The sequence below is a fragment of the Pseudorca crassidens genome, chromosome 4 (assembly GCF_039906515.1).
Source record: "Pseudorca crassidens isolate mPseCra1 chromosome 4, mPseCra1.hap1, whole genome shotgun sequence".
Classification (NCBI taxonomy): Eukaryota; Metazoa; Chordata; class Mammalia; order Artiodactyla; family Delphinidae; genus Pseudorca; species Pseudorca crassidens.
Window position 1 is genome coordinate 150511858 of NC_090299.1, and position 21299 is coordinate 150533156.

The window sequence follows — 21299 nt, forward strand, 5'->3', positions numbered from 1 at the left end:
ATTGTGCATTGAAATAAACAATATATAGTTAGATATATTTTATTATGCTGGCTTAAAAAGTGAAAGCATATACTACTTAAAAATAGGCTATTTCTGCGTTCAAAATCCTGTATTTACAAGAACTCATCTTGCTCAGGAATATTACATATTATGTTGAAGCATTACTTATAATTAATGAGAATTCTAAAATTATAACTGTTTCAATTAGTAACTTTTAACTAAGCTGTCAAATAAATAGTCTTTACTAATGTGTGTTCTAAAGATATATTTTATTAAAATTAACTTAAATATACCATTATTTTCAGTGATACATAAAATTTTTTTTGTCTATCAACAAAAATCTTTATTCCGAAGAAGAATTGGCTATTTCAAGACATGAATAGAACATTATTATACTCCCAGCATTTTACTGTTTTATTAATATAGATTGTTGAGTTCATCCTCACTATTTTTATGTGCATGTTCTGCCTTAGAGATTGTGACCTCTTTAATAGTTATTTATATTACTATGTAATTGAATCACTCTTTACTCATTTTTCTTTTTCTCCTTTTTCTTTTAAACATGCTGCAGTAGCTAACATATTATGGAGAGAAGAAGGTAGTAAATTCCATTATTTTTTATATTATTGTGATTATTTTGCTTAACTTTTAGATGTATTGACTATCAGTTCTAGTAATTGCCTTATTCATTTTTATTTTGACTCAGTATTTTTATTTGATCATAAATCAGTATTCTTCTGTACACTGCTACCATTAAACATAGTTATAACTCCTCATCAGCTTGATTTATTTTTGGTATATAATCAGGAAGTTATATTACAATATATGGAAATGCTTTTAAGAGTATAAAATTAAAATTAGTCAAATAAATGAAAGCAAGCTTAAACATAATTTATGTAATAAACCGTGATTTAGATTGGAAAAAGAAGAATTATAAAAACTATTGCCTTATGAAGGGACTATAATAAATTATTTTAGAAAATAGTTTATAAACTTGAAGGACATGGATTCAAATCCAGTCTGCACCATTATGTAACCTAGGGCTTTTCTATGTCACAAATTCCTCATCTCAAAAATAAGGGTAGTTGTTAATTCTCAATAGGGTTGTTTTATCAACTCCTTAAATATAGTCTGCACTCAATAAATGCCATCCACAGTCATTTATTATTGTCTTTGTTTTTCTTAATTAGTCACAAAGACCAAGAGGAATGTGTTTGCTGTAGTTAAATTCTTAGGAGAAAATTATCGATAAGTCATTACACTCCTGGTACGCAATGGCCAAAATAACTGCCTTCAGGATCCATCCTAGAAAAACTTTCTCTTCCCCAGTTATAGCTTCCTAAAATTATTGAAGCAGAATAATAACAATATCAGTAACCAGAACACATTTATTGAGCCCTTATAATGTGCTAGATACTGTCCAAGTATCTTAGAATATTTAGATCCATTAAAATTAGTAAAAGATGAGCATAACACTTTATTTTTTCTTTTTTGTCCTTGGTATTTCTTGCTCCTCAAATCTTTTGTAAAGGCTCCTTTAAACTCCAGTTTACTTAAGAGGTTCTAGTGTAACTGTACCTTCTCATTTTATTCCTTTCGGATATTTCACATTTGAACGTACAAATGCGATCATTACTGAAACAGATATGACATGATTAACATATGGGTTAGACATTTCTTTATACTCTCTTCCTTCTTGAGATTAAACAAATATTTCTCTGGGTACCACAGATCTAGCTTTGCTGGCTAATTGCTGGGAAAATTTGAATGAGTCATTTTACCTCTCTGAGCCAGACTTTTCTAAAACAATGCTTGAAATACAGTTTGGGACTCACCTTGCAAATCTGTGATATGTATATCTCCTTAAAATATGTGAAACAACTCTTCCTTATAATTTGACCTTGATAACAGTCATTAACATTATTAGTTTATAATACTCATTGATATGTAATAATAATATAATATTCTTCAGACTACCCTTAAAAGTATAGGAGACCTGCAGATTAATTAAAATCACACTGAGATTCATTATATGAAATCATTTTTATTTATTTAAATTTTTCTTCTGTTAGTCTTTGAAGATGTATGTTCTCAATAATTATTCTCCATCAATCAGTGATGTGCTTACTCTTCATGACTTTGTTTGACACAGAATATGTGCTTGAGAAATCATAGCTATTTAGTACATTTTGCAGGTAATTTTAAAACTTATACAAGAAATGTTTTGGGGGAAAGTTTTTAAATATTTTATTTCATGTAGAGTTATCATCAGAGCCTTTTGTTTTTTGAAATAAAAATATTTAAAATAATACATTTGAGATAATAATATACTTAGATTCATAGGAATCTGTAAATTACTTTTTATAATGCCACAGTTATCGGCAAGGCATTACAATTAGAAACGATTGCATGTAATAATAATGGTGGCCAGACATAATAGACCAGCTTGAGGAATCACTGAACCCCAACTGTGTGTACAATTATTTCATGAAAAATAATTAAAATAATAAAGTTTCCAAAGCCATTTTCTACCTCTGTTTTTAAAAGATAGGATAATAACTAATATGAACAACATTTTTCTGTGGTCCATTTTTATTTCCATTCTAGCAGTGCTTTCTATTTGTATGCTTGTGTTCTTACCAAGACCAAGAGAAATCTATCTCAGGGAGAACCCATTTAAGAACTTCAAGCATTTTTAGATGAATAGTAATGGAAAGAGAGTTTAAAATGATAATACCTCTCGTAATGTCATATGACTTACATGCAAGTGTAAGATCTATAAAATTTTGTTTAACTGAAAAATTATTTTTAAATGTATACATCAGAATCTGTCTTATCCAGGACTTTGTGAGCTAAATCAACTTTACTGAATTTCGTGTATATTATCTTATTAATCACATGGATATTTAAGCATGAAATAGTGTCCTCTGTTTCTGAGTTCACCTTTCAGTTCTTTTCTAGCCGTGATTCAAGTTAGCAGGAGTGTAAAAATACAGTGTTTTCAAAGAGAAGTATCTCACTCATTTACTGACAAATACTTTAAAGAGTCTACTGTATGTAGAACACTTTGAAAGCACTGGAAATATAAAGATAAGAACTAGTATCTACTCTAAAGATGTTTTCAATCTAGTAAATTAAAGGCTAAATCATTCTTATTGTCAACCAATTTTACTACCTATATGATTTCAAAATACACATTAAAAGATTCAGTAGGATTGGGTCTCTTCTACAATTTTTTTATAATGTTATCAAATATAATCTAATAAAGTATTTCCTAGTATTTATTTAGTAGACAACAGTTTGGGTATATGTTATAAGGTCTAATGAATTAAAGGAACTTAAAACATTTTATTCACTGCAGGATTAAGCTGAACTTCTAAATATACTACTTTCAGGAGAAACGTCGGGTGTTTCATTGTATGACACAGAATTTTCTAAATTTATTATAACATGAAATTATTTTGATGAATATCTATAGAATCAATATTTAACTGAAGCTACTTTGGGAAATACTGGCTTGATGTGACATCTAATGATTTGAAAGCAAAAATATGTATATTGATATTTTCCATATTTATAAAAATTGTCTCTTCTATTCTTTATAAATATTTATGAATCTATTCACACATAAATATGGTATAGAAATGGTTCAAATAAATTTCTATATTAGTTGGGCTAATTAACACCAACCAACACCAGGTACAAGTAGACATTACAGTGAAATCTTGCAAAAAAGTTTACATGTTACATCATCTGATTAGCTTTGTGAACTATAATATCACCAAAGTGGGGGAAAAGGAATAATAGGAAGCAGGTCAGCTCTTAACTCCTTTAGCCTGAGATTTTTCACATTTTGTTGTCCAGACCGTTATATGCTGCAGGGGAGCATTGGAGATAGAGGAGCATGCGTGCCTGCTTAATGAGCTACTTGAGCCTCCTGTATGATTATCTTTAGAGAAAAAAAATTGCTGAGGTTCTCAGGACCAGATTACTGTCTCACAATAATATTGGTGAAATAGTTAAAATGAAGAAGAGTTTTCAGAGGGTAAGGCTTCTAAATTCATGACACTTAGTGAGTCATATAATTGGGTGAGGTAGAGACCACGCCTTCTAATGGCTGGCTGCGATGCCATCGCCGAAGTGATGAAAGCTGTCAATATTTTCATTTGCAAGTTCCCTGCCTTCTCTGATGAAAACAAATGTCAACATTTAGCGCTTCAAATTATCTCATAAGCCTGTTTTCAAATCAAAAATGAATCTGACAAGAGATAACCATTTTCAGATATATGTGTATACACACACGTATGCATATATGTATACACACATATACATGTGTACATATATAATTATACATATGATTTCACCTAATATAAACTACATAGCAAACAAATACTCTATTATGTTATAACCTTTGCTATGTTAATCATTAAATGTGAAATGAATCACGTAAATTTGCATCCAAGTTTTTCAGCATATCTTTGGAAGTTCAGGAAATTGAATTCTGACTTAAAAGGACTGGTTTTAGATAATATCACTCTGACCAATATATAATGTTCATACAGTACCCACTTTCCTGGATTAATAGTGGCTAATAAAGAGCTTAACACAATCACTCCCAGAATATCTGCTAGAGGAATGACAGAGGAAGTCCGTCTAATTTTAGTTGAACATAACATAGAAATCTCATGGAGGTGTGATGGTTTGGTATTGCTATGTGTGTGAAAAGGATTTTTAACTCCAAAGACAGAGGTACAAAAATGGGAACATTCATGAAACAAAAATCCCTCCCTGCTGAGTTATTCAAGGTGAGAGATGCAATATAGACCATCTATTTTTGCCTATATTTTTCTTTAGCTAAAAAAAAAAAATATTTCTTCTATATTAAAAATATGAGTAAGTTTAGGATCACTTGAAAGGGAAAAGAATGATATAATATCAACTAATAAAGGTCTTTAACACCAAACATTGAATTATCTTAGATTGGTTACCAAATCAGTGTTTTGTAGGATTATAATTTGCCATTGATCATAATTTAAATGCTAAAGTAATGGCGGTTTAAGTTAGAGGAAGGCAGACATCAGGACAAAATATTTTTGTTATTGACTTAAATATTCATCCAATAATCACACATTAACCAAATGTTATTCTTGATATAAACGATGGAATATATATTTAATTTATAATACATAATGTAACTATATTATCATGATACACTATTGTTCTTGAGTAGAAATCCTCAAAGGATTGAGACAGGAAGGTGAATTACGTACATTTTTTTCTCAGTCCATCTCATGTATTTAAAGGTGCAGTATTGGTTGAAAAACGCTCTGGGAAATACTTCTGTCTCATGAGACTGCAAGTAATTCTTGCCATGTCCTCTCTGTATAGAAAGAAAAACAAAGGAGAAGAAGAGCTCACAAAGAAAAAACAAATTATGGGTCACTTTTTTGTGCTACTATACTTTGTTAGATTAACAGTCGACCTGGAAAAGACAAAGTACCTGTGTCTGTCTTCACAGGGGATGAAAAAAGACAAAACAGCACATAGTCCTAATCTTGACCGTGACTAGAGTGATAAAGCTTTTACTGAAGTCAGGAGCTTTTGTAATAAACTGCAATAGAAAGCATCAGTGAGGAGAGAATGGTAATTGAGACCTACATGGTTGTCACACTTTTGGGGACTCAAAATTATTGACAACTCCAAGAGCTTTTGTTTGTGTGGGTTATTTCTATCCACTTGTATTTACCATATACGAAATTAAAACAGAGAAAATTAAAATATGTATTTATTTGTTTTAAATAACCCATTACATGTAGGCATAAATACCACATTATTTGTAAAGTTACATTAAATGAGGAGACTCACTGTTGTACATTTTGCAAATTTTTAAAATATCTGGCTGAATAAAAGATGCTGGATTCCTATATTTGCTCCTGCATTGAACTGTTGTGATATCACTCATAACATCATATGTCAAGTAGCCTGTTGAGAACTACACTCCACATTTGGAAGCATCTAATTTGTGAGAATGAGAGAGAGAAATGCAAATGACATCTTAGCATTATTATGAACATAGTTTTGACTTTGCAGACCCTCTGAAAGGATCAACTTTGAGAACGGCTCTGCTAGAAAATCAGGTTTCTCTTTTAGCAGGCTCACGCATTCGTAGAATTCAATCTCATAGAAAACTGAAATGTACTAGTAGTATATCTCACAGAGTAGATTTGAGGAAAACAGGAGGACAGTAATCACATTTTGGTTAGATGCCATTTCACCATTTTTTTCCCACTGATGTTTCAAAGAAGACATAATGTCAGTCATAAAAAAGAGGGACAGTTACCATTGCTTGAACTCATAGTAAGAGTTCAGGTCACTCTGCTACATGTTTTCCTTTGTCCATCTCAGTTACTTCTTACAACAGCTGCATAAATCTAATTATTTCTCCCAATTTGAGAAGGAGAAAGTACAGCACAGATATTACATGGGAAATAACCTTCCCCCGATACAACAGTGACTTCTATAGTTGTGATTTACCTCTGAGCTGTCTGAATTCAGAAAATTAAGTTTATCTCTCTTTGTTATATTCTCCCACACCAAAATAAAAAAAGGTTAGGGCATGGAAACTTAATAGTTATAATGAACATACACAGATATGTTATTGCTTCCTATACAGATTAAGCTAACAAATGCCCCAAAGTGAAAATCAGCATGTGTTTTCAATTACCACATCTCAAGCATCAGGTAATTTATATCATTCTGTGCCTAGTATATTCAAAATAAATTATAATATTATAGCAGCAAATTTAAAAGGATATATATCTGCATCATATGTTCAGATTATAAATTCTGCTGCTAAAACCTAAGTAGTAATTGATGAACAAAATATGTCTAGCAAGAAAATAAATGCAAAATATCCCTCGTGTAGGTAGGGAAGAGAGGAATACACAGATGGCTCTGAAGATAAAGTTTTATTTCATAGCGGAGTGATTGATACATAGATGTTCAGTTTATCTTATTATTTTAACATATATTTATACATGATACATTGTTGACATTGCTATTTTATAAACACTAGGGAGTTATATTCCCACCAAAAACAATAAAATGCAAAAGCAAACTAAACCTTGCATAACTTTATCTGTATTTTTCAATAACTTGTAACTGGGAAAGTAGCTTATACTCTGTAAAAATGCTGATGTGTATGTAACTCAGACTTTAAAAAGCAAGAAAATGGACTTTCAGTTTTGAAAGTGATTTGGATGGATTAAGCGAGTTTTAGAGGAAGATACAGCTCAAGAAATTTCATCTGTGGAATCCCACTGACCGTACTGTGCACAGAATATAGTAAAATAACACAATAAAAATATCCATAGGAATAAGGGCAGGGAATACTTCAAGAAACTTTGCAAACTGTCTGGACTTAGAGTAGTCGTCAAGTTCAAACACATTCAGACTCCTGACTGTGGAGCAGAATTGTGCAGTACCTGAAGGAGAATATAGTGATACTCATTAAAAAATGTTATGAGCTTTGTATGTAACTGACACAACTGAAAATCAGATCCAAGTTTCAACTACCAGTATTGTTAATTTGCTAGTCACTGATACATAGCGCACATCAACCTTCTGACAATGTTGTTATGAGCTTTGTATGTAACTGACACAACTGGAAATCAGATCCAAGTTTCAACTACCAGCGTTGTTAATTTGCTAGTCACTGATACATAGCGCACATCAACCTTCTGACAGTGTTTACACAGAAGCTTGCTAATACAAATCAATGTTTTGCCTAAGCAGTTTTTGTAAGTTTTATCCTTTTGGTATGGAATTGATCCCTCTGTATTCAAAGCTATAATTATAAATTGTAGCTGACAACTCTTAAATTTTATTTTATGAAGACATAACTTGAATTTAGTTCTTGCTACTTCTGCTACTGTTCTGGAATATCTCATTGTAACATTGTGCACTCTGGAATTAAAATGCACAATTAACTGATAAAGATTGCATGTATTAAAATACGAGGACTGTAAAATATTTATAAAACAATAATAAGTTCAAGGGGGAAAAAGCAAAAAACCAATAATAAGATGTGTCAGAATAATCTGGATCATTTAAAATATATATGCATTATTAGAAATAATTTCACTCTGTATAAACACCAATAAAGTGATAATTATGATCGAATGCATTTTCCTCTGAATCATAAGAATAGATGGTGACTTTTAAAATTAACTAGGAACATATTTAACAAAAATAAATGTGGCTTAAGTTGAATAAACAAATTTTTTTTTTTTTACAAATCAATAAACTTTTATTGTAATCCTCAGGCTTGACTTCATGGGCCTTGCAGGTGTCCTCAAGTGAAGTAAAAATTAAAAGTAGATGTTTTTAAAAGTTAAGCATTTTAAAGAACAATGATTTGCTCTTCAAACTATCAAGATTTCAGTATAATTGTTTATCTATTGGTTCTCACTGAATTATGTGCGGTATAGTTATACTGAATAAATATGATTGTGCAAAGCAGTACACCTGGATGAGGTACTCCGTTGAGGATCAGGAAAGGGAGAACTACATGCTCTTAGTCTGGACATGTTGGGACAAAGCAGAAGCAGAGGAAACAAAGAAAACAGGTGTGCAATCATACGTGACAAGTCCCCAGGTGCAGACCACCGTTAACTCCACGGCATTCCAGATGTCTAATCTGTAGCACCCCGTACCCATGAGGTGTGGGTGTATAATATAAGTGAGATGAATTTCTGAGATCTCACACACCCGAACCCGCCCTGTGAAAAGTAATTAAAAGTATGATTTAAATGAGATTTTTGCAAGACCTTAAATTAATTCAAATTTTAAACTGGAGAAATAGACCCCAAACTTTGTCAATATGAAAACTGATATGTAAGACCTCTAGTAGGATTATATTTACAAACAGTCTTTTAGGAGAATACGTACTCTCCAAAATCTGGGGAACTTGGTCTTTTTGTTTCTAAAAGTCTCTATATAAGCTAAATTCCTGCAAAGAATGCCATTTTATTTCCCTTAGGGAACTCTAATAGAAATAGGATAAATATGATTCTTCAAAAAGCACTTTTATGTCTTAATCAGCACCTAAATTAAGTAGGGATGGTAGCAGACATAATCTATGTATCAAAGAGTTTATCTCCATTTATAATTATTTTTAAATATGTGAAACATTTGTTGAATTATGTTAAAGAAATCACTGACTTGCAGATCAGAGAGATGAAGTAGACTGTGTGCATAATATTGCAGAGCTGCTTGGGCGTATGGTAAAAGGTCTCACACGGTCTGCTTTAGTAGCATTATAGGACTTCACAAACTGATCTCTCACCAGCAATGTGAGGGGCACTGAGTTTTGGTTGTAAATGTTTCTGGTAATTTTATTTTGAACTTTTGAATGTGTTTTTACTCCTAAGGTCTGGGAATTGGGAACATGTTCTATGTGTTTTATGAAGATGGAATCAAAGTGATACAACCCATAGAATGTGAATTTCAGAGGCACATTAAGCCTAGTGAAAAGCTCCTTGGATTTCAGGCAAGTATTTTAAAAATTCCTTTACCGTTTTATATAGTAATTTTGTTAAGTAGAATTGTATTTTGGAAATACAATGAAATCTACACGTGTATGAGACATGTGGGTAGGACAGTGTTAAAACTATGATATTGTCTGTTACTCTATGCAGGTTTTATACTTAAAGAGGAAGATAATATATCGTGTATTCGTAATGACCTGTTTGTAATTAAAATAAAGGCATTAGAGGTGAAATATCAAAACTGAACACAGCATAAAAACTTCACCTGTTCCTTAATTTAGAATGTCTCCCATTTTGGCAGGCAATGGTTACTTTAACATAATGAAAGAAAATAGCCTATAAATAATCTGATGGGAAGCTGAGGTATATTAGATGCTTTATAAATGTTGATGCCCATTTATTCTTCATCTTATTTTTTTCATGTACCTTTATTTATTTACATGTACTTACCTTTAACAGAAGTATTTATTTTCTGTAAAATTTTGGTCAGCTTTCAGAAAATAGAAGAATATATGACAAAATGCATATTGCCTATACATACTAGGGACTGTACTTCTGTGCAGGATAATAAGAAATAATAATTACTTTTATATTGCTATGGCTATGTATATCTCCACATAAATATGTGTACACCAAAATATGTAATACTAAAGATACCCATGTTACCTTTGTGTTCCCATACAAGTACCGGCATGCACCAGACACCCAAAATAAGGTAAGATATTGGTAGACCTCAGAATGCAACCCTGTCTTGATACTCATTTTAAGGTTGGCATGGCGACAAGATATGAGCAAAATAGATATTAATGCCCTGGTTTAGATCCTTTACTTTCAACTACTATTTTGAGCCTACCAGTAGCCAGTGTTGCCACATATTGAATTATGGAGACAACAATTTACAAATTAAAGCCATGTCCTAGAATGAGAAGAAGGAAAAACATATGAGAATGAGATAAGATAGGCCAGCATCTCTCAGACACTCTGTAGGACAAAGCAATCTAATGACCTCCTATTTTAAATAAAGGAAATGATTTAACTCAATATGTTTATGAGTGTTTAAAACAAAAGAAACTATTTTTAATTTAAAAATATTTCACTTAAAGGCTAAATTACTGAATAGAATCATTACCATTTTTGTTAAACTATAAGTTTAACAAGTATGAAAACACTTTAAATTGTACGTGCAGTTTTGTTTTATAATCAGATATCGATACTGACTAAATCCATTTTGAATAAGGTGTGTGTGTTTGTAAAGAAACACATATAAAAATATAAATATTTGCTTCTGATAAAGCAAGTCATTCAATTTTACGGCATGTGTATATTTTTATAAGAACATTATGGATGAGAAATTTGGGCTAACACACAGATATTGCAAATGTGGCATCAAAATAGTTATTTAAATCAAAGCAAAATCATTTAACAAAAGAGTGTTCCTGATTCCTATGGGATTGGCAGTGTTGTAGCTAACTATTTGGAATCTAAAGCTGAAAAAGCAAGGAAAAATTGATGTGATAGTTTTGTGACATGTCTGGAATATAGGGATGAGAAGTTTACTTACCTGAATGTCTCTTTTTAAAACCTTTGATTACTTAGACTGCCTCCTAAAACAAGTAGATCTCTCTCTCTCCCTCTCTCTCTCTCTCTCTCTCTCTCTCTCTCTATATATATATATATATATACACACACACACATATACACATGCATATATATATAGTGAGAAATTATATACATACATATATAAATTATGTATACTTTTTTATAAAAAATTAAAATTGAAGAGGAGATAGAAATCAAACATCGGTGATGACAGCCTTAACTCATTTCCTTCAACCTGAGAACCCTTATCCACAGCAATGACAAGGCAGGGATTATTAGTTATTAAGAACTAATTGACTGCATCAGATTTTTCAAATCACCACCCGTGGAAATCTTACAGCCGTCTTACACATGGGATTATGCTAGAAATTCATACTGCAAAATAGAAAGAAATATAAGGATAGAAAGTTAGCATTCTTATATAAAACAAAAATTTACAAGACTTTCTATATGCTAATGGAAAACTAAGCAAAAAGTATAAGAAAAGTTAGATTTGTATTTTTAAGACGAAAGAAACTATCAAATTGTGTGTGTTTAAATTTATGACATTTCTACTGGTTGGATGTTGAAATTAAAATACAAATACATTATAGCTGACCAATATATTTGTTAAAGCACTAAGAATAATATAGAGAATGGATAATTGGCTAAAACTACATCCTGATTATATTGTAAAATGCAGAATACAGACATTTGTTTATACCAAAAAAGAGAGACATATTTCTCATGCAGTTATTATAGCCCATATATATGAAATAAAGGCTAGAGTAGATAAACTTTGATTTTGTATTGCTTTGTTATTTTGTTATTCCTTAATGTGAGATAAGCTTCAATAATTGGAAAATGTATACCCAGACACTTTCATGATACACAAGTATACAGCAGTAGAAAAAGAAAAATTGACGGCAGTATGCTTTGAGAATAAATGTTGAATTAAATGTGTTTCTTATATGAAGCTATTTTATTTCTGTTTAAACACAAGAAGATGTGCATTTCAGAGTGTGTAAGCTATTTGGTGCCACATTCTACTAGATTTCATTTCTAATTATAAAATAATTTCATGAGAAAATTGTTGAGTATTATGTCAAGAGAACATTTTTCTCCAGAGAAACAGAACCAATAGGATTAGTATCTATATCCTTGTCCAGACCTGGATCTGGGTCTATATCTCTCCATCACTGTCTGCCTCCATCTCCTTATTTTAAGGAATCGGCTCCGGAGCTGGTGGGTGGAGTAGCACGCACGTGTGTGAAATCTGTAGGGCAGGCCAGGCAGTAGGAAATTCAGATACGAGTTGGTGTTCAGTCTGGAATCCAAAATCCACAGATTAGGCCAGCAGAGTGCTGATACAAGTCAGCACTGGGGTCTTGAGTCTGACATATATAGGCAGACTGGAAACTCAAACAGATTTCTGTGTGGAAGCCTTAAGGTGGGATTCCTTCTTCCGTGGGAAACCTCACTCTTAAATCTGAAGGCCTGCAACTGATTGCATGAGTCCCACTCACATTACGGGGGGTGATCTGTCTTATTTGAAGCTAACCAATTTAATTTACTTTTTAATTAATTTTTATTGACGTATAGTTGCTTTACAAGGCTGTTAGTTTCTGCTGTACAGCAAAGTGAATCTGTTGTACGTATACATATATCTCCTCTTTTTGAGATTTCCTTACCATTTAGATCACCACAGTGCATTAAGTAGAGTTCCCTGTGCTATACAGTAGGTTCTCATTGGTTATCTGTTTTATACATAATAGTGTATATATATCAGTCATAATTTCCCAGTTCATCCCACTACCCCCCTTCCCCGCTAAGTATCCATACGTTTGTTCTCTACATCTGTGTCTCTATAAAGCCAACTAATTTTAAATGTTAATCACCTCCACAATACTTTCACAATGACATCCAGACTAGTTCTTTTTTTTATTATTTTATTCAAGTATAGTTGATTTACAATGTTGTATTAATTTCTGATGTACAGCAAAGTGATTCAGTTATACATATATATATATTCTTTTTCATATTCTTTTCCATTATGGTTTATCACAGGACTCTGAATATAGTTCCCTGTGCTTTACAGCAGGACCTTCTTGTTTATCCATTCTCTATCAGACTAGTTCTTGACCAACAACTGAGCGACATAGCCTAGTCATAGCCAAACTGACATAGGAAACAACCCACCACATCTTACTATACCTCTATTAGTCAAGACTTTGATTAGCATTTTTATTCCCAATGTACGTACACATGGCAGGTAGTCGAGTAACATTTGTGAAATGAATTTAAGGAAAACTCCATTGCTTAGAGCCTTAGGCTAGTCATTCTTTTATGCATTGCCTGAGTTTAAAGATGTATACATCTAATTCCCTCCTCACCTCTCCTTACTTTACAATTCCCACAAAACAGTATTCTTCTTGTGAAAAATGTTTCATAGAATAATTGATCACTGAATTGTTTCAGGGTAAACATAACCTCATGGGTCTATTACTTCAAGATCACATGGTCAAAATATACTGTTCAAATGCCCAGTCTAAGATAGTTTGGAGTTCTATTATAGAAAAAAGAAAGCTAGTTCTTCTGGATTTTAGAAGATAAATCACTTGATTGTGAGTAGTGGAAATGAGTCTTTTCGAATCATTTTTTCCCCACAAAAAAGGATTAAACGTAAAAATAATATGTTCCAAAGTCACTGTTGATATTAAGAGAATTGCAATTCCCAACACAACCCATTGGCTAGTAAAGTTTATTAAAAACTGAAATATTTAGAATACAGAATCTTTGATCAAATCTCTCAGAAGTTGCTGTTTGCTTGCTCTAAATAAAAAGTCAGTTTTGGTGCAATGTCAGATTACATCAGGTTTCAGCTTTTGGTAGTGAGTTGGTTGAAGATTCATAGAACATGCTTTTATTTATACTTTCATCTATCTTTTTTCCTTTTTTTGTGATGCAGCCTAACTAGACAGGATTCTTGCTATATTTATCCTAGTTGTATACATGATTTCATCTTGTCAACTACAGTAAGTGTGTACTTCAAGTAAATAGGATTCTGTCCCAGACTTATAACTTCAGAACTCAAACTGAAGTGGGTTTGGAAAAATGTTTCAATTATTAGGCTTTTGCAAGATTACCAACTGTTTCACTCTTCTGGTTTTCAAGTATTTTGTCAACCTTATCCACAGCGCTTAATCTTTAATGCTTTTTTACTTCACTTCCTTCTCTGTTCGCTTATTAAGATCCAGCTGCTGTTCTCCATACATACCATCGTATTATTTATTCTTTCGTGGGGACTAGAAGAGCTTGAAAGAAAAATCACACAAATCTTATCATGCGTGGGTCTTAAGTATATAGGGGTGTGTGTGTGTATTTTGGTTGGGGGGCAATGTTGCGTGGCTTGTGGGATTTTAGTGCCCCAGCCAGGGATCAAGCTTGGGCCCGTGGCAGTGAGAGCACAGAGTCTTAACCACGGGAGCACCAGGGAAGTCCCACATGCATGGGTCTTATATTTTAGGATGCAAAGATTCTGTTACTGGCTTTAATGCAACTTAAATGATACTAACTCCAGAGGATCATAGTTTCTGCAGAAAGTCTGATGTGAATCACCTCTAAAATGTCTATTTTCTAGGCTTGGAATTTCCACATAAGAAAATTACCTAGACTTTATAAATGAATATGATTGGTACTCTATTAGAATGGAGGTTACATAGGAACAGGTTGTGTCCATAGTGTGCAGAATACTCAGGTATCAAGAAATTGAAACAGATTAGAAATGGGGAAAGAGCTCTCTCTGCTGTGTCCACACTTCTCTCTCTGCTGGCGTTCCCCTCTTCTCAAGCAGTGCAGCCTTCAGGGCATTTATCCATTTCCTTGGTAATACTTCCAAACCCCCTTTTCAGCATCTCCTTCTGTGTCTAATCCAGTTACTACTTCTCCAAACTCTGTCCAGAAAAATAATTGTTAAAACACCAGCTGCTTTATATGATGCAGGCAATTCATGTCTCCATGAAGCCATCAAGCAACCTTTTGAATTCAGTACCACTGTATATTTCAGAAAGGTAATCGAAATTTTTCCCCACTTATTCTTTTCTCAGTGGGTCTCTATTCAAACATGGCTTAACTTACAAAGAGTTCTAGAATGATAAAAATTTAAGCTTTCATTACAATGATATCCTGCAAAGAGCTTCCTTTGCACTTACAATGATATCCTGCAAAGAGCTGCCTAAAGAGAGTAATGCAAACTACCTCTAACTATTCCTTAGAAGATTATGCTGTTGATTTTAAAAGAAATAAATTTATGAAATTGGTCTTTGAAGCCCTGGATTTAAAGGGGCCTTGTAATCTTTCATTAAAAATCACAGTCTTCTGAAATTCTCACATTGCGCTTCTGTTATGCTTGAAGTAGGCAAGGCTGACGTTAGGGGGAGAGCCGCGGGGAGCGTGTAAATCATGCAACAGCATCTTAATGGAGTTGTATAGCATATTAATTGGATCAAGTAATCTTATCTAAGAAAGCATATTAGGTTTTTAAGAGATTATTAATAAGAGCCAGCCAAGTTATTTGGTAAATGTGACCAGAATTATGTATGTGTCTCAAACTGTCTCTTGCCGTCACATTTTTTATGTGAAATGTAAGGATTCACTACACACACCTAGGAGCACATTTTCTGTACTTGAGAAAGAAATGTACTTATAGTAATTTGGAATTTCAGTAGAAACTTCTTAAGGGTAAAATTGAAGAGTTTAACGTAAAAATTATTCATACAAATATCTTTAAACATAACACCATTTTACTTGCGACTTACAAAAATCACATAAATCTAGTTTCTGTGGCTCTTAAACTACAGTTTCTGGTCTAAGATTGAGTTTTATTCACAAAAAAAGTACCTGTTGACTTATTCAAGGTAATAGATTGGCATATGGTAAAAATAAAATAATACAGAAGTAGTAGTTTCTTACTCTGTACCTTACTATCCCCAGTCTGACTTCATGCAACCAATTACATTTAATCACTTTAAGTAATGTGCTCAGGAATGGTATTTCTTGAATTATCAGTATTAGGTATTTTCTAGTGATGTTCCTCTCTGAAGGATGATAATTTCCAAATTTTCTTCTCTCTAAATATGTTGAAAAGTTACTGTGACAAGATTAATTGTAATTATCAAATTGAGGATTAGATTGATGATTTTAATGATTTATTTAAACCTTAGTCCTTATTTTTCCTTTTCTTTCTTAAAATTTCTATTTAACTGATCTCTTGCTTGATTTCTCATTGCTTACATTTTATATTTCAACAATAGTTGTCAAAATTGTAATTTCATATTGAAGGCTTGTCATTTCTTTAATATCTTTTTCGTATTTAGATAGGTGATTAATCTCAGTTTGAATAATGTGAGAGGCTATGCAGGAAGGAAAACAATACAGTAAATTAATGGCTTTATTTTATTTTATTAAATGTTTGAATCACTAAATTTTTTTGAAAATATTGCTAAACGTTTACAATGACAGTTTTGCATTTCTCCATATACTTTATCATATAATGATGTCATATGTTTTCTAAATTTCTTAAATCTATATTTAAAATACAGCTATATAATAAAAATCCAAGGAAAACAAAACTTAAACCTCAAAATTATTGTTCATCCCATTACTATTTAAGCTGCTAATTTTTGCCCATTAAAACTCCTTTTTTTCTCATATTTAAAAATCCACATACTAGTATCATTTTCATTTAAAAAGTCACTCTTTAATATATAACTTTCAGCATAGTTATTTGTGAATATAATTTTGCAAAATACCATCTTATGTCTGATAGTTTACTTTTGAAATTATTTAGAAAGCTGAAAGATGCAAACGAAAAATAGCATATCAGATTATATAATCTGCATACATAAAGGATTTACATTGAACTAAGTCACAGAGGCAGTTTTGGTGAATTCTTATTCAACATTGTCTTCACTTTATTACTCAAGAATATTTCTGAGCTGGATAGTGTGACAGAACCCCTATCAGATTTGTCAGTGAAAAGAGACAAGAGAAAATGTAATTCTGCAGGCAATATAATAAATAAAGATATAGTTTTAAAGAAAAAGGACAAAGAAAATGTAAATTTGGTCTGTCTTCTTACCTATAAAGAAGATAGGCACAGGAGTAAATTATTTTTATGTAACATTTATTTCTAAAGGTTTACAAGATATGATTTCAAAATGGGTATATTTTATGGTTTTTATATTAATTGATACAAACACAGCAAAATACCTATGTGTATAAATTATTTGGCCAGAATCCGCTCACTTCATACCTTTAAGAAAGAGAATATAAGGTCATTTTCAATAATAATAATTAACTAGTTAATGTCGTAAAGCAAGCTAAAATAACTTTTAAAGAATGTTGACCTGAAAAAGTGTAATGATTCTCAGTGTCGGCGTTCCTATGTGGAACAAATTAATGTGTGAATTACAATACAGTTTAAAAGTACACATGCGTATAATTATCCTCTCTGGAGCCTTATAATTTTTGAAGATAAATCTACCACATTTCAGAATGTTTTTCAGTCCATAATAATCTTGAAAAAACGACTAAGCCTGCCTTCCACATAAGGCGCCCTCTGCCGGACAATGTGGGGAGATGCAGAACTCCATCAAAATGACACTTTGCCATCTGCATTGTGAGATTATGTTGCATAGAAAAAAGTTCAATTCCTAAGTGACGTTACACTCTATTGAACAAATATAGAGAATGCAACAATCATAAAATTCCCTCAATTCATGCTTGTACGTCAACATTTTTAAAACAGTTACAAGACAGAATAAGCCATTCAGAGCAAGAGATTACATAATGTATTCTTAGAAAGGCAATTAATAAAACCTCTCTTGGTCCTCAACTAATGTCCCCAAAAAGAGAAATCTGTAAAATGTGCATTATCAAAACTCATGCATTTAAAGAAAGAAAGGGGAACTTACAGTTTCTGATATTCCATGTCATTCAGATTGTTTGACCCTTTTCCTTAAAAGTTTATCTTTGTTTCCTTTGTGTCCTACAGATACATACCAATAAGAAATCATTTAATTTACTTTATTTTAATATAAGAATTTCAAAGAATCAAGGAATAGAATCTACATGAAAGTCCTTTAAAGGTTTAATGATAGTTTGTTAATGTGGCTTATGGTCCCCCCAAACTAAACTTCAAGTTTTTACTTCAATCCTATCTTGTAGAAGTAATTTCTTTGCCTGCCTGATAATCTGTCTCATAGGTATTATTTATTTCAAAATCTGTATTTTCTTTAGTAATATGATCAGACATAGAGAAGTGAAATCTATCAAAACAAAATTGCTTGCTTTTAAAATACATTTTATTTATTTATTTATTTATTTATTTTGCAGTATTCACTTTATTTTATTTTATTATTATTTTTTAACATCTTTATTGGAGTAGAATTGCTTTACAATGGTGTGTTAGTTTCTGCTGAATAACACAGTGAATCAGCTCTACATATACATATATCCCCATATCTCCTCCTTCTTGCGTCTCCCTCCCTCCCACCCTCCCTCCCACCCCTCTAGGTGGCCACAAAACACCAAGCTGATCTCCCTGTGCTATGTGGCTGCTTCCCACTAGCTATCTATTGTACATTTGGTAGTGTATGTAAGTCCATGCCCCTCTCTCACTTCGTCCCAGCTTCCCCTTCCCCATGTCCTCAAGTCCATTCTCTACGTCTGCGTCTTTATTCCCATCCTGCCCATAGGTTCTTCATGACCATTTTCTTTTTTAGATTCCATATATATGTGTTAGCATACAGTATTTGTTTTTCTCTTTCTGACTTACTTCACTCTGTATGACAGACTCTAGGTCCATCCACCTCACTACAAATTACTCAATTTCGTTTCTTTTTATGTCTGAATAATATTCCATTGTATATATGTGCCACATCTTCTTTACCTGTTCATCTGTTGATGGACACTTAGGTTGTGTCCATGTCCTGGCTATTGTAAACAGAGCTGCAATGAATATTGTGGTACATGACTCATTTTAAATGAATCTATTTGGACTAGTTTACCTTGATGCTCCAGTTGAAGAAGTGTCAAGGTAAATTAATCCAAACAGTCTTCTTAAAGTAGTCCTCTTAATTTTGACTATTAATCAGTAGCTGGAAAGGACCATTTAAGCAAATATTCTCTATTGTTACTTAAGGAAACTAGAGTACAGAACATATTTGAAAGAAGTAACCTCTATCTTTCCATGATATCCATCAGTTTTCATAGTGATGTCATAATGTTGATGAGCTTTTCAACATTTTAAGGAGAGGTTTACATACTAAAGTCCATTCTTTTTTTTTTTTTTTTCTTGTGTGGTCATTATGTGTTATCTGGTAAGAAAAGAATTTTTTAATAATAAATTTTCACCCTATCTAACCAACTTACCAATTGTGCTTTGTTAAATAAAGTTAGGAAGGAGCACCATTGCTCCTGTACAAATCAAATCTTCAACACGTTGGGAAAGGAAATTAAACACAACTAATTCTTTAATTCCAACTATCTAAACTGCCATTTAATTGAGTTGATCCTTCCTGAACCTTGCGGGTCCATATAATTTACGTTTCCTGATATTCCCCATATTTGTCTAATTTCTTTAGTGCTTAATGTTAGCTTTCAATTCAAAGGACATTTTGCCAGACTCTATTTACTTGTTCTTGGACCTAATGTGAAACCTATGGTCTTGATATTTAACTTGTCTCACCATTATTCAAGTTTATGCCTTTTCCAAAAGTCATTAAGTCCCTGCCCCTGGATTCTCAGTGCCCACTGACACCTGGACCAACCCCCAGCCAGGATTCTGGCTCATTTACAAGAACCAGGAGAATCGACACACAAATCATTCAGTCCTGCACTGACGAAAGATCTAGAGTTCTTTCTTCTCTCATGTTTTGCAGACATTTGAAATTTAACACTCTGCAAATTTATTTACTTTTAAATTGGTTATTCACCTCACACCTCTCAAGATGGCCATCATTAAAATGTCTACAAATAACAAATGCTGGTGGGAATATGGAGAAAAGGGAACGTTCCTACAGTGTTGGTGGGAATGTAAATTGCTGCAGCCACTGTGGAAATGGGTATAGAAGCTCCTCAAAAAAGTAAAAATGGAACTACTGTATGATCCAGCAATTCCACTTCTGGATATTTATCCAAAGAACATGAAAACACTAATTTGAAAAGATACATGAACCTCTATGCTCATTGTAGCATTATTTACAATAGTTAAGATATGGAAGCAGCCCAATTGCCCATCAACAGATGAATGGATAAAGAAGATGTGGTATATTTATATATTTTTTATGATGGAATATTAGTCATAAAAAAGAATGAAATTATGCCATTTGCAACAACATGGGTGGACTTAATATAATATTTCTATAAACTGGTAATATATTTTCTGTTTAAGCAGAGTAGAAGTAATTCAGATAGCTTTGCTTTCTGTTTTTGTTTTTTTCTTTTATTGAAACCATGGACAAGTTCTAATTTAATCCTCTCAATTTCTAGATAAGGAAATGAGAAAAGACAAATAATTAGCTCAATATCATAGAACTGCCAAGTGATAAAGGGAAAAATAAGTTCTCCTGACCACATATGCAACCATCATTCTGTATTTAAAGTAACTCTTTGAAATTCTTAAATATACACAGTGAACTTCCCTCTAAAACATTTTGGGAAATTGAAAAAAAAATATTTGATGAAAAATGTGTAGACTATTATAGTTTTCATGAAATATATCCCATAGTGAATTTTCTATAGGAAAATAACAGGTAACATTTATTGATCGTTTGACCTTTTCAAACATGATTTCATTTAACAAACATAATAATCCTATGTGATTGGTGATATTGTACCAGTGACATAAATAAAGCTTAAAAGGAGTATTTACATGGCTAATATGAGTGTAAAACTGGATTACATCTAATTCTGGTTGACCTCAAAGCCTGTGTTTTTAATCTTTCTAATAATTTGCGGCTAAAGAGAAATCAGTCCTCAGTATATGATTGTATAGTGTTATCTGCTCCATTTTTGTTATAACACTGGAGGACATAAATGCATTCTCCTTATGTTAAAAGAAAGGAAGAAAATTTCTTTAGTGTGGTCTTTGTACCATTGATATCCTAGAAT

At 32.3% G+C, this 21299-nt stretch overlaps 1 protein-coding gene across 4 annotated transcripts in view; it reads left to right on the forward strand.

The window, feature by feature from the left end:
- FSTL5 (follistatin like 5) overlaps positions 1-21299 on the forward strand; it is a 676350-nt gene that overhangs the window by 578950 nt on the left and 76101 nt on the right. For 2 of the 4 annotated variants that reach the window (XM_067737031.1, XM_067737030.1), the window contains exons 11-12: positions 572-598; positions 9432-9550. In XM_067737031.1, the coding sequence (XP_067593132.1) occupies positions 572-598; positions 9432-9550 (146 nt within the window). The remainder of the gene's footprint in view (positions 1-571; positions 599-9431; positions 9551-21299) is intronic. The other 2 variants (XM_067737033.1, XM_067737032.1) reach the window with 1 other exon arrangement.